This window comes from Lontra canadensis, unplaced genomic scaffold (assembly GCF_010015895.1).
Source record: "Lontra canadensis isolate GAN:19392208 unplaced genomic scaffold, GSC_riverotter_1.0 scaffold105, whole genome shotgun sequence".
Taxonomy (NCBI): domain Eukaryota; kingdom Metazoa; phylum Chordata; class Mammalia; order Carnivora; family Mustelidae; genus Lontra; species Lontra canadensis.
This window is the reverse complement of record NW_022631099.1, coordinates 5,332,781-5,345,544: the sequence shown is the minus strand read 5'-3', so window position 1 is coordinate 5,345,544 and position 12,764 is coordinate 5,332,781. Positions and strand designations below refer to the sequence as shown.

The 12,764-nt window shown below is 43.3% G+C and overlaps 1 protein-coding gene across 3 annotated transcripts in view; it reads right to left on the bottom strand.

The window, feature by feature from the left end:
* The window catches only part of CHD6 (chromodomain helicase DNA binding protein 6), a 140,059-nt gene that overhangs the window by 63,259 nt on the left and 64,036 nt on the right, over positions 1 to 12,764 (bottom strand). For all 3 annotated transcript variants that reach the window (XM_032838476.1, XM_032838479.1, XM_032838477.1), the window contains exon 16: positions 4,309 to 4,504. In XM_032838476.1, the coding sequence (XP_032694367.1) occupies positions 4,309 to 4,504 (196 nt within the window). The remainder of the gene's footprint in view (positions 1 to 4,308; positions 4,505 to 12,764) is intronic.

Sequence of the window (12,764 nt, the reverse complement as noted above, 5' to 3'; positions counted from 1 at the left end):
TCTGTCTTCCAAATGGAGGAGATGGACTGATCAGTGAAACCGAAGTGAGCGCCTGTAGACTCGCCCCTTCCCCTCCTCTCTTGAGGCGTGCAGATGCTCTTCTATCAGCGGCAGCCCTGATCAGTGGCGGCCTCTGTCTGCAGACGGCCACCAGCAGCTCACTGTGGGTCCAGTCAACCTTAGGGGGAGGGTGTGTAAGTACAGGAGTCTGAGCGAGCCCCATTCTGGCTACAGGTCAAGCTGTGTCATCTAATCCACCTTCACAGTTGATTAGAGCTGATCTTTTTTTTTTTTTTTTTAAAGGATTTTATTTATTTATTTATTTTAGCGAGAAAGGGAGAGAGAGAAAGATCTCAAGCAGACTCTGCACTGACTGTGGAGCCCAACAGATCTCACGACCCTCAGATCACGACCGGAGTCAAAATCAAGAGTCGGACGCTCAACCGACTGAGCCACCCAGGCGCCCCTACAGATCATCCTCTGTGATCCCCTGTTGTACTTCTGTGTCTATTTCTTAACTGGCTCAGATCTGGGCATGGAAGAGGGACAGAATTTACTGGAGTCCTCAGGCTCTAATGAGACCAAAGGAAAGAGCATAAGACACCTGATGTCGTTTGTTTTACGAAGACCTAGATTAAAAAAAAAAAAAAATCCTAGTGATTCCTAAGCCTAATTCTATCCTCAAAGCACAGAAAATCCCAGCCATATGATCAGAAGAAAACGATGAATTTGGACTGACATTTCAAAAAACAAAGGACAGCTGCCTCTAAGCTACAAAACTTTTACATAAAAATGACAACAGTGTTTAACAGTAACAATAGTGAAAAAGCACCAGAAGAGGTTTAACAGTGCTGTCTGACTCTCAGCTGAGTTCTCAGAGAAAGGAGCTATGTTCTCCAGCCATGGAAGCTCGTTTGTCTGCAGACCTGCCTCAGGGACTCAGGCCTACTTAGCTGAGCCCAGCCTCCCCTAATCAGATTGGCTTCACTTTCAAGGCCCTGAGAGGGTCTGCCTTCAATCAGTCAAGCTAGCTAGTCAAGCTAGCTTCCCAGCACTGGCACTGCTTGCCCATGCGGGCCTCCCTGGGTATATCCAAGGACTGTACCAGATCTTTCCAGGCTGTCTGAGACCAGAGTGAACACTCACATCTTCTACCATCTGAACTGAGGCCTCTGGAGCATTGCTGAAATCCCACTAGGGTAGGGAGTAAGACCCTGTTCATAATGAGATTCTTTTTTCTGGGGCCCTGATATTTACATCAGGCAGAACACACCTCAATCCACACACAGATAAATGCTCTGTGCCAAGGCCACCTTCCAAAAGAGATACAATCATCTTCTATCAGAGCAAGAATTGTGGTTCTTTAATAACCACAGAGAATACAGATGACTGAAAGCTTTCACTTGTTTTACGGAAAATATTAGATTTTGTACATACGTGTGAACAACTACGTGTAAGTAAACGTGATGTAACTAAAGGAGGATAGTACCAGGCAACAGTCCGGTTAAGTTTTCTATTAGGGTTAGGAATGCATTTCACTCATGTTCACAGCTGAACTTAGCTGAAGTGCTGGGGACCACACGATGGTCTCATGGTCCCAGTGTCCAGACTCTCTCCCCCACATCGTATTTACGGCACATGGCATGAGATATGTGGCAGGAGAGCATGCCCACTGAATGTGCACGGTTCTGGGAACAGCCTCCAGCCCTCACGCTCCTCCCCAGGCCAAACAAGTACACGACCTTGCTCCATCTCTGTGGGTGACTCAGAACCACACTGTCCTTTCTCTATCATGTCCTCTTCACAGCCCACCAATCCCACTCCCCATTAACACTGCACTGATCTGACTTCCTCGCCCTAACATTACTCTTCCCAATTCTTTCATTTCTACCCAGTCTGGCTGACATTTCAAAAAAAAAGGGACAGTTCCCTCTAAGCCACAAAACTTTTACATAAAAACAACAACAACAACAACAGAGCAAAAGACAGGAAATCTAGAAGACTCAGTGGACAGTCTGGGGGCCCACGAGTTGAGGAATTCTCACTCCAGCTTGGACCCGGGACTGCCACTGCCACCCTCACTCATTTACCTTCTGCCACATTCCTGGTTCAAGTTCCCACCCTGGATGGCCCAGGGTGCTGGTGGTCTTTGTTTCTCCACTGAAGCTGAGCATTACGGCAAGTTCAGAAGCTGACTCAGCAGACTAAAAGCCTCACACAGTCCAATTTCCGTCTGACTTTGCTGCTATTCCTTTTATTCATCTTGTGCCAGCTCCCCAGCAGTGGACATTAAAAACAGCTTTTGCAAAGCTTCTTCCTTCTCCCCAGACCCCGATTCTGGAGAGCCCCACCCACCCTCTCTGGCTGCTGTGCATACAGAGCAATCACCTCAGATGACTTCACCTTCCCCACCAGGCTCCACCACTCTCATCCTTGCCAGATCCATCTCCTGGCATGGGCACCTATTCGCAACTGGTTATGTCCAGGATTTCACCAGGTGAAGCGTGGTGATCCCCATGTCCTTGTCGTGACCATGACCTGCCTCCGAATGCCAGGGACATGCTTCCGACTTCCATCCCAGAAATTCCTCCAGGCATGCCTTGCCATCGTGGGCTCAGACTGGCCACCTAACTTTGGCTTCTCATCCCATCATTCTCCCAGGTACCAAGGCTCATAGTCAGGGGAGCACGGCAAAGGAGCACAGAGCCTCACAGGTTTGGCAAGGACTTAAGGGAGCATCTGCCATAGTAAATATTTTAGATGTCACGGGCTATGGTCTCTTGTGATAGTCAACTCTGCCACTGTAACAGGACAGGGCACGTGTTTGGGTGTGGCTATACTCCAACAAAACTGCTTCAAACCGGCTTGCCAACAGGTGATAGCTTCCCACCACTTGGTCAATAACACTATCCTAATTAGGTTCTTGCTAGTTACCTAATCAAATATTAGTTTTTGCTTATTTTTAAGCCAGTGTTAAGTACATTATGCTTTTAAAAAGTGGTTGTTTATTATATCTAGCAACTCACCTTTGACCCAACTATCCCTTCACCAGTAGAGAGGCCTGACAGGGAACTAGTCGTGTCCACTGATTTTCTCTGAAGCTAGACACTGAACACAGTGCCGCACAGTTTGTTTTACAAATGATTTTTACCCCTTGAATTTTAGCCAACTGTCACCAATTTAATAATTTAATCACTGCCATTTTTTTCAACTAGTAGACTGCTTTCTTCAAACAAAATCTTACTTGGAAACTCATTAAATGAAAAAGGCAAAGCAGAGCGACTGTGTGAAGTGGGGGGCCAGGCAGCAGCTCAAACGCCCCCAGCTAAGCTCCTCTGCTTGGCTTGCCGTCCCTCACAGGGTCCCCTGGGGGGGAATCTGCTTCAGGTTTGTGACACAGCAGTCTCTAAACGTCTTTCATCAACCCCCTGTATCACGGAAAGGTTTTGAGCTACCCACCCCCTCCCCACTACACACACACGATCCTAGTATTGGCAAATATCCCACATTATAATATATACTTAGGGTGAGTTCATCATTCATGAAAACGATGTCAATCTAGAAATGGTATTCTTGACAAGTCAGAATCTTTCTGGCTGACACAGTGTCCAATGTGGCCAGAATGCCATTGTTTTCACTGTGAAGCGGGGTAGATGGAGGACTCTGACCCGGAGAACTGTTAGCTCTGTCATTTTCTTGCTTGTTTATGCTTATTTTTAAAACTGTATTAACTCTAATCTTTACAATAATCTTAAAGCCACCAATAATTTAATTTGGTTAAAACTAAAAACCATGTCAGCAAATTCTCTCGATCGGACACATATAAACTCTAGCATGCAGCACTGAGTCGAGAGCAAATGGAGGAGGGAGGGTGCCTGTCATCCGGGCCATGCAATGGAATTTTGGGTTATCTGTCTCCTTTACTATACATGACATGTGACCATCTAAGAAACCAACCAGTGAAAATGCCTGGATCACTCTGTATTATCGAGACTTAGAGAACTAGTTAGGCTTAATATTTTTCTTTATGTCGGATAATAAAAATAAACAGTAGTTCTATTCTATATTTGGAGGCTATTACTGTGAAAAACTATTTGGCTTAAAGCAAAATGAAAGAACCACTCCCTGATTAGTGGGAAAGGTCAACATTGACTTTCATTCAGTTGACCCCTGCCCGAGGCCCTAAGCCTGCCGTCCTGCTGACAGCACCGTGTGAGGAGGGCAGACGCTCTACAGCAAGCCGGCCCCATCGGGATGTTCTCAGACACAGGGGCAGCTAAGGCAAACAGCAATCATCCTAGTGGTTACCTGCAAGTCATTTTGTGGGTTCCAGTCTGAATCAAATATGATGCAGGTATCAGCGGCTGTGAGATTGATGCCCAGGCCTCCCGCTCTGGTGCACAGAAGAAAGACAAAGCGGTCTGAGTCTGGCTTACAGAACCGGTCGATGGCTGCCTGGCGCAGGTTTCCCCGTACTCGCCCATCAATTCGCTCATAGGTGTATCTGAGGGGACCCAAACGAACGAAAGCCCAGGTGTTAATCATACTTCAATGGAGAGCAGCAAACAACTCAGGAAGCTGTTGACCCGCGGCCTTACATCCCTCACTTCTCAATTTGGACCAACTGACAGCGGTCTGTGAGGAATCCCTCCCGTCCGTACGGGCAGCAGGGCAGGCGCCTAAGACTGCACTGTAAAACGTGCCCCACCCCCCAAAGACAAGCAAACAAAAAACCAAACCAAACCAAAAATAACAGCCACGAACCCAGAGCATGAGCAACTTAATCTCCAGTATTTCCCAGTTATTACTTGTACTGAATCTAATCATAAGACCAGGAAAAGCAAGTAAGAGCCTCAAACATCTACTTTAAGTACTGCTCTTAAACAAGGACTCGAAGTTCAAGTCAGTGTGTAACTGCTCTGGGGTGCCGTGAAAATGGTAAGCAGACTGCACCCACAGGCAGGCCTTGTGCACCTGGGCTGGTCATTTCTGGCCCATCAGTTCTCTCGGGCAGCACACTGCCATGTGCAGAAACCACAGGAAGGTTTCTGAGCTGTGTTGGGAGCAGGGGGACAACAACTGAGGACTTTTTAGAGGGAAATAAAATGGGGAAATGAAGCAGACTATCATTAAGAAGGCACATACCTGTGTGAAAACAAGGGGAAAAGCATGATGGGGGGAGAGGGTAAAATGAAGGAGAATAAAACTAAAACTGCTATGGGAACGTATTTACTATCTGTTCATTCAACTAAAGTACACAGACGGTATCTTTATCAAGGAATCATGTGATTAATACAGAACTGAAACAGAGTAGCAATGTGGACAGCTGCTGACATCGTATTTTCTTATTTACCCTAACGATGAATAAATTCACAAGGGGATGTTAGCCTCGGCCCAATCTGACCACCAAGCAGGAACTGGTTGGTAAAGCAGAACTAAAAGGAACATTGTGAGTAAAGGACCAAGTCGTCCTGGACCCAACGGCAGTCAAGAACATGGATCCTGACAAAAACCTTATCAGTAGCCCACAGTTTGGGAAATCAGATGCCTAAGACTTCAGATAAACAACCGGTAAGAGAATAAGGACAGACACTCTAAAGGGTAGATGACTCTGATGCAAATGGCTCTAGAAAACAGAGTGTGGCAATATAATCCTGACTTCCTTGAGAAAAAAGAAAATCCATGTAAAGAAACCATCCAAGGAAATAACATGGAGAGAAATAAGACCAACTCGGGCTCAAAAGGGACATGTACAAAGCCAAGAACCAAGTCTGAAAACACGGTCTTTTATAAGGCCACAGTGCATCAACACCTGGAATTACAGGTGTAGATTTCCCCTTTTTCTTCTTTTTTTTTAATGCAATAAGCTGAAGCATAATAATGTGGGACTACAGTAGCACGTAAACCAGGAGCCAGTGACTTAGAAAGGAGACTAGAATGAGCTTGTGTCATGAGACTAGACCGAAGGGCTGTATGTCTGGATTCCATAAAACCAGAAGAGCAGTTAGAGACAATGGTCATTATCATTACCAAGAGCCAGAGCAGTAACCTCAGCAGCAAGCTCTTCGGCGTCAAGCTCTGTGCCAGGCACTGTGAGACACGCTTGATATGCACCATCCCATTTCCATCTCATGATGACTCTACGGGCTGGTTTTATTGTTATCCCCACTGTACATTCGAGGAAACCTCAAAACCAAAAACAAAAGCCCCACAAGCAAACTAACTTGCCCAGCCACCGAGCAGGTGAGTGAGTTAAACTGAGACCCATCTGACTTCAAGTCCACATTCTTAGCCAGTCTGCTGTACGGCCTTCATACTGTACCCTACACTTCAGTGTAGGAGGATGGAAAGACTCCCCTAAAAACTTAAGAGAAAACTCAGGATAAACAAGAGACATCGGTAAATTTAGGAAGCTGTCAGTCTAGTGGAAGCTGGAAGAAACTATAGGCACCGACACGGTTTTGGTAAGCCAGTACACTGAGATCTGTACTGGGCACTCAGGAGTTTGGGCACTTGGGTGACGGCATGGAAGCAGCACAGGATTTGGAGTCAGGGGACAAGGCTGAGATTCCATTAAACAGGAGCTGCCACCACCCCCACCATCACACGTGCGAACAATGAATGCTAAAGGCGCAGAAGACCCAGCAGCCATCACACAGGAGCTGGATGCCCATGGCTCGAGGGAGGCAGGGCATCAGCACAGCTTTAGGGAGGAGGAGAAATCAATGAATAGTGATGCTAGAGCTCAACCCAGGGAAAAAGTTCCCATACAATTAGAGGGTTTTGCCAGCTATGATACAACACCAGTTTTAGAAACTGCAGAATGACTGAAGCATTAATTCTCATTTCTATTACTTGTTCAGTTTTGAGGGAGTGCTCTCAAAGAACACAAAACTAAAAATCCATCCCATTATGTGAGTTCTTTTAAACTGTTCCTCACCCCCTCCTTTCTGAGCCAAATCCCTTGGCTATGCCCTCACCCCGGTATGAGAATATGGCATGAAATTAAACGGGAACAAAACCAAACCGACAGCTGGAGAGGCAACGAGGCTCGAGAACAAAGAAAATCTTGAGGGCTAGTAAGTCTGAATGAAGAAATCAGACATCAAAAAATTCTCCACACCACACATCAGTGCAGCAATTAACCCTCTGTGCCAACTACATTTTGAACAAAGTCCCTGGGAGTTTATGTGGCTCATCAAACTGTAATTCTCAGTCACTGTCAAATTTCAACAAGAAGCAGGTGGCAGTCTGGAAAACCTGTGTGCTTTGTTTTGGGGAGGGAGGGGGTGACGCACTTTTGGCACAACAGGAAATGCTGACCTCAGAAGGCCTGAAGGGAAATGAAAGCTTTTTCATCTCTCAGCAATAACTAGCTGGGAAACATAAGGAATTAAACAAATAAAATCCCACTTACAACAGCCAGACACAGACAGAATACTTAGGATTAGGCTCAGAGTGAGAACTATGCTGGACTCGGAACATGACTCTAGGTACCATGCTGCCTTGCTCACCGTGTCCCTAACGCCTACAAGGTTCTAGGCCCAAGCATGTACTTCATAAGAATTTACTGAGGCAACAGTGTATGTAAAAGACCTGAATATGTACAGTGAATATCAAGTTCTTCAGTTTGGCAAAGATGTCAGTCCTGTCCTACTAAATGTGAAAAAGCCCATCAAAATCCCAACAGATGAATATATGTATGTATAAGTACAAATATGCATATGTGTGTACACACATGTGTTTTTTTCTGTAGTCAGGGACTACAGTTAGGGAGAGATTAAAAAAGACTAATTCTGAAGTTTATCCTCAATAATATAAGAGCAAAGGAATAGAAATACTGATCAAAAGAAGACAAAGGTTAAACACACACCAACATAGATACAGTATATTTTATGGACAGTGTTTTATATGAATGGAGGAAAAGATGTACTATTTAATAAAAAATCAGACACATTTGGAAATAAATTAGATCCCCATTATATACCACGTACCAAAATTGCAGAAAGATTACAGACTGAAATGTAAAATAAAAGGCAATCAAAGAAATCCAGTTAAAGATTCTCAGGTGAGAAAAACTTATTAATTCAAGGGATGCTTCGGTAGCTTGGTTGGTTAAGCATCTGACTTGATCTCAGGGTCATGAGTTCAAGCCCCGTGTTGGGCTCCATGCCGGGCATGGAGACTACTTAAAAATTTAAAAAAAGAAAGAAAGAACTTAATTCAATACTGCAGAATATCCAAAAGGATCAGGCATTGGAGGTACCAGGTAATCCTGAAAATGGGGATGCAAAGAGTCTGAAACAGAGGAACTGGCTGAAGGTCAAGTACCAGCCTATAGATTCCCCCACTCCAGCCTTGAAGAGGGTAGAAACAGAAGACCTGTACTGCGCTCTACCCCATGAGATACCAAGCACAGCTATTGCTCTCCAGCGCTTCCCCACAATCAGCTCCCAATACAATCAAGTTCCCATCCTCCATGCAGAAGAGAGGGAGAGACGCCCTGACATACAGACACAGAGGTCCAGCTAAACGGACAGTGTTCACGCACAGGAGGGAAGCCTCTGACCCAAGTCACGGGGGCTCTGCTTCGGGGATGGAGTGGGCAGGTCCCCATACGCCAGCCCTCTAGCAAGTAACAACCACAAATGGACAAAATACAAAAAAACAAAAACCAAAAAAGCCATGAATGAAGAGAAAAGCCAATTTGAGGGCACTGGAGAGTTGAGGCAAGAAGGCTGATTTTGGGGAGGACCAGATCCGTACAGTTCCAGCCAGAGGGGACGCCACTGTCACGGCCGCAGAGGTGCAGGGCAGCTGCCCTTCAGATAAACAGCTGCTATCTTTTGGACCAGACGCACCAGAGGAAGGAGTCTGGGGCAACCAGGACTGCCAGTGGGGAGAAAGGATCTACAGAAAGCAGAGACACGGACACGGTACACCCCAAACTCTGGCTCCAGACTCTACCGAAGACAGGCTGACGTCTCCCACTCGCACATGGCTGAAGATTGCCTCAGCTCAGGCCAGAGCTGCTGCTGACCAGACACCGACAGGAAGAGCACGCAGAGTCGCACCTAGTTAACTGCCTCCAAATAAAACTCACCCTCTTTGCAGCAGCAGAACAGAATCCTGAACGTCCACAACAAAATATTCACAATGTTCTAGGGAAACCCCCAAATTATGCAATGAAATTGTGTGAAGAAACAGGAGAAATGTGACCCATTATTGAGGAAAAAGACAATCAACAGGTGTCACATCTAAAATGTTATAATTAAAGCAGCTATTACAATTACGTTCAGTGAAGGAATGCATGTAATAAAGAAAAGACAGGACATCACAGCAAAGGAACACGAAGGTAAGAAACACGTAGAAAGCTTAGAACTAGAATACAAGCTTTAAAATACGGAAAACACTGAAGGGGTATAGTAATAAGCAGGGCAGAAATGACTTGAGAAGAGAGTCAGAGTGCCGGAAGACAGAAAAAACAGACTGAGACAAATAGAAAAACAGAGCTTATGGAAAGTGGAACAATATGAGAAGGTCAAACATACAGGTGATTGGAGGCTCACAAAGAAATAAAAGAATGGGGCAAAAGGGAAAAAGAACCTGAAGGAATACCGACCAAGCCCTTCAGAGCTGGATGAAACATAAACATGTACAAATTTAAGCAGTTCACTGAAATCTGCACAGGGTGGAGGCCATACATCACAGTCAAACTGATTTAAGATAAAATCATAGTAAAACAACATATTACGTAGGAGAAAGAGGGACATAAATGCCGGCAGACCTTCTTGTCAGAAACCGTGGGGCCAGAACACAGTAGAGTAACATTTAAAAGGGCTGAAAGGAGAAAAAATGCAAACCTAGAGTTCTACCATGAAGGGGACACAAACAAACGAAAAGAAAAAAAAAATCTGACTTGGAGAAAACAGACACTGTAGGAAGATTAAAAAAAAAAAAAACAACAACAACAACCAAACAACCCTCTATAATGATATCTCAGAAAGGCAGACAATGCATCTGTGAAACAACCAGTTAAATGCTACGAAAATTGAAAATTTAGAGAAGAAATGTTCTAGGAAATTGAAAATATAATTACATAATGAAAACTTAGGGGTTAAAGAGGGAGGACAGAGTACATACAAGAAAGAATTCTACCAAAGGTGTAGCAAAACATAGTGAGATGGAAAGGAAAGAAAATCAGGTGACTGGTCCAGAAGGTCTGACATATAAACAACAGGAGATCCACAAAGAGAAAACAGAACAAAAAGTTTTTAAATGGAACATAAAATACAAATTCCCAGAACTGAAGGAACTCAGATTTCAGATGAGAAAGACCTGCTCAGTATCGAGTTCAATGGATCCCATACAAAGGACAGTTCAGTGTAGAATTCCACAGCACTGGGAAAAAGAGGAAAAATCAAAGCTTCTGAACAGAAAAACATGTCACATGTATAGACCACGAAGCACAAGGGCTTTGAACTTCTAAGCAGCAACCATGGAAGCTAGAAGACAGTGGGCCAAACCCTTTAAATTCTGTGGGGAAATTATTCCTAGCCTAGATTCCCAAACCCAGCCAAACTGTTACTCAAGGAGAGCGGCCTGAAAACATTCCAGGGACTGTCCACGTTCCCTTAGCATCTACCCTTCCTCAGAAGCTCCCTGAAGCCATCCATGGAATCTACCACGGAGGTTTCATTCAAGTGGGAAGGGAAGACACCTGCCAGTGTGATGAAGGCAGGGAGAGGTGGCAGCGTGTACGAGGAGGGGAAAGCACGTAGCAGGAGAGGGGCCGTATGGGAGGGGCAGCCCTCAGCAGACACAGCGGACATGACGGACTATGACAAGAGGAGAGTGAGACAACCAGGGTATGTTTGGGAGCTGAAATTGCAATAAGGAAATAGAAAAAGAAAACCAGGCAATCAAATAAAAAGATAATTTTTAGTTTAAAAGAGTAGAAAAAAATCATAAATAGCACACTAGATGGCTGGGCTGTCGCTCAGTATTTGCCCAAGTCATGTGGCAGTGATGAGGGGCAAGGAGAGAAGACCCGTGCTCGTCTTCCACACTGGGAACAGGTAATACCTAAAACTAAAAATCATCAAGAAATTACAACTGCTAACATTATTTAGGTATGGCTATAAATACTCAAAGAAACAGCATAAAAAGAATTTAAAGTAAGAGTTTCTGGGGCTGGGAGGGAAGGGTGCTATCCAGAAAGGTGCTTTCTCGAAAGTCTAACAAAACAGTTTGGCTCTTTAAAATATGTGCGTGTATAACTTTGCTGGAAATAAAAACTCAATTAAAAAGAGAAAAGTAACGATGATATTAAGGCCAGAAGAACACTGCTGGATGCAGCTAGGGTGAAGAAACCACACAAAAAAAGTGTAAAGAAAATACTTGGGAATATTTATATGAGTGTGCGGTTCAGGGATAGGCAAAGCCTTTTTAAGCCTATTAGTTTACGCATTTAACTTTAAATTTAAGCATAAATAAGCATTTAAGTTAATTTAAAGCTGTTGTAAGAATGCGAATTTTGACAATTACAAAACTTGAAACTTCTAAAAAAAATATAAACAAAACCTATACCCATAAACAAAAAGTCAAAAACAGCACTGGGGACGTATTTATGCTATATTCTTAAGTAAACAAGTTATTCTTATACTAAAAAGGCAAAGAGCAACAGAAAATGGAGGAAAAGCATGAAGAAGCAGTTCACACACACAAAACTGTAAACAGCTAATATATATGTAAAATATTTACTTTCATTATTACTCAGAAATACAACTTAAAACAAGAGACCATAATTTTGGCTCATTGGATGAGCTAAGATTAAGTGGCAAAAACATTACTGATCAGAGTATGGGGAGGGGAAAGCACTGCTGAAAGGCATAAAAGTAGCAATATCTTTCTAGAGGCTGTTTTGGAAGTATGTATCAAGTGTTTTTAAAACTGTACATCAGAATTTATCTTAAGGAAATAACTGGGAACATTCACAATGACCCTGAAGGGATAACCACAGAGTTCCTTAAAATCCTGAAAAACTGGGAACAACCTATGAGACGGAGAATCATCAAAATTATGTTGTAGAAAATGAGTTAAAAAAAATCATGATATATTAAATAAAAAGGTGAACTACAAGGTAGAATGTAGAATATAAACTAATGGACAACAAAACTACATGCTTGTTTGCACAAAATGAAAAAGACACCCCACACCCCCGAGTATGAGTGGGAGCCTGGAGACAGTGGTGAGGTTATATACGCCTGTACTTTCAAGAGACATTTAATACTTAAAATATCTGAAAACAAAATAAGCAATAGATGATAAGGACAAATAGGATAAAAAGGAGCTAAACTGAGATTTGTACTTAGTAGAAGTCTGTTAATTGCACTGTAGCTCATTTGGGGGGGGTTCTTTAAAAAAACAAACAGCGAACTAGTAGTTCTATACATTTTGAAGGGTAAGATGATGTATTTATAAGAAGCAAATGTTCTGGCAATGTGGGTTTCTAATTTATAGGGAACTTATAAAATATGAAACTGCTTTAACTAGTTTTGATTTACTCATTATACCTTCCTCAAAGAAAAAAATGATGTAAGTCTCAAGAATTCTCTACCCAAAGACCTTCACTATAGGACTCTGAGAAAGTCTTTTATTGTCTAATTTGGTTTTGGAAATTTATTTATGTAACATTGAATATCAGCATATCCCATAATTGAACGTCACTTCTTTTAATACTCCTTCTAGAAATTACATGTTAC